The 1,546-nt window shown below is 30.8% G+C and overlaps 1 protein-coding gene across 1 annotated transcript in view; it reads right to left on the reverse strand.

The window, feature by feature from the left end:
• Positions 1-541: 541 nt before the first annotated feature.
• Positions 542-1,546, reverse strand: part of LOC105627224 (protein kinase C, brain isozyme) — a 65,706-nt gene continuing 64,701 nt past the window's right edge. Inside the window, exons 13-14 of the mRNA XM_012208511.1 lie at positions 759-899; positions 542-694 (exon numbers count right to left, since the gene is read on the reverse strand). Coding sequence (XP_012063901.1) covers positions 542-694; positions 759-899 — 294 coding nt within the window. The remainder of the gene's footprint in view (positions 695-758; positions 900-1,546) is intronic.

The raw sequence follows: 1,546 nt of genomic DNA on the forward strand, positions 1-1,546 counted from the left end.
CTGGAAGGCGACAGTAGAGAAACTACTGAAGTAAATGCATAATAATATACGCAAAGAAAGAAGACATCGATTTTGAAAATTTCCTCTTGTCGATTTCATATCACTTTTTCTTTATTTCCTTTTTATGGAGAAAAGCATTTCTTTTCCGCTATTTCTCAGTTCGTCTACTTCGTCCTTTCCCTTGTGACAACTATTTAGATTTCGTTCAATGAATCCCAATCATCTACGCCATGTTCTTTTCTCTTTTTTGTATCCTTTACATCATAAATAACGCAACATGCAGTCAATAACCGCTTAGAAATACATCGAAGAATATCGTAAATTTAATGAGATTCAAAATAATAGAGTTTCAGGATCTCGTTTTTTGTCACGCTATAGCAATATTTAGAGATAGGGAGATAGAGAAAGAAAGAGAAAGAAATTTATAGAGAACGATAGAGAGAGTGAAAGATGAGAAAGAGAGTCTTAAGTGATGGAAAGGAAGATGAATGATGAGGAATGAAGTGAAGAATGGATATATGCCTAAGAAAAAAATATTTGCTTAAACGTGTTGCACAAACTCTGGATTGAGATATGAGAAACCCATAAATTCCGTCTGATCCAGATTCATCATGAATAGCTTATCCGTAGGTGTCAGATCTGTCTTCTCTGAGGTGAATTGCTTGTCGAAATTACTTACATCCTTGCGATGTTGCTGTGAAAATAAGAATAAATCATTTTACTCATTTTTCAGAAATATCTACAACAAAAATACTTACAATTTTTGGCTTAAAGGGTGGCTGCACCTCGCGGTTCTCTATCTTCTCCCAATCGATACGCCGGAAAAATGCGTGGCTCCGCACATCGTCCTCGCCGCGCATTCCACATCCTAGTCTCTTGCTCGGATTCTTTGTGAGGAACTGCAATAAACGAATTTTATGCATAAGAAGAAAATTTTTTAATCAGCTGAAAATATTATCGTATATTCACACATTCAAGTACTTTCGTCAGAAATTTTTATTGTCATACATCAATTTTTAGAATTACTCACAAAAATCTATATACTGAGAGAATACTTTATATGATTATCCCAAAAAAGATTATAAATTGCAGTTAAATTATAGTAATTGCCATTTTTGTAATAATAATAACTATAATAATAGTAATTTTTGAGTTGCCAAATATATTATAGAACTATACATATAGTTATTATTATTAATATTATCGCAGTAATGATCATAAATATAAGATAAGAAGTAAGATATAAGATATAATTATAGTTATAATATTATAGTTATAAATACCAAAAATTTTTGTTTTCAATATAGAATTTATATAAAAATGTTAACAGAAACGTCATTTAATTATCCAATAATAAAATTTAAGAAACTACTTTCTTGATATTTCTAAAAGAAAATGTATTCTAAGTTTTATAAAAAATCCTTGAGAATTAATATATTTAAATAAATTTAAGTCTCTCTCTCTCTCTATCTCTATCTCTCTCTCTCTCTCTCTCTCTCTCTCTCTCTCTCTCTCTCTCTCTCTCTCTCTCTCTCTCTCTCTCTCT

This window comes from Atta cephalotes (assembly GCF_000143395.1).
Source record: "Atta cephalotes unplaced genomic scaffold scaffold00008, whole genome shotgun sequence".
NCBI lineage: Eukaryota > Metazoa > Arthropoda > Insecta > Hymenoptera > Formicidae > Atta > Atta cephalotes.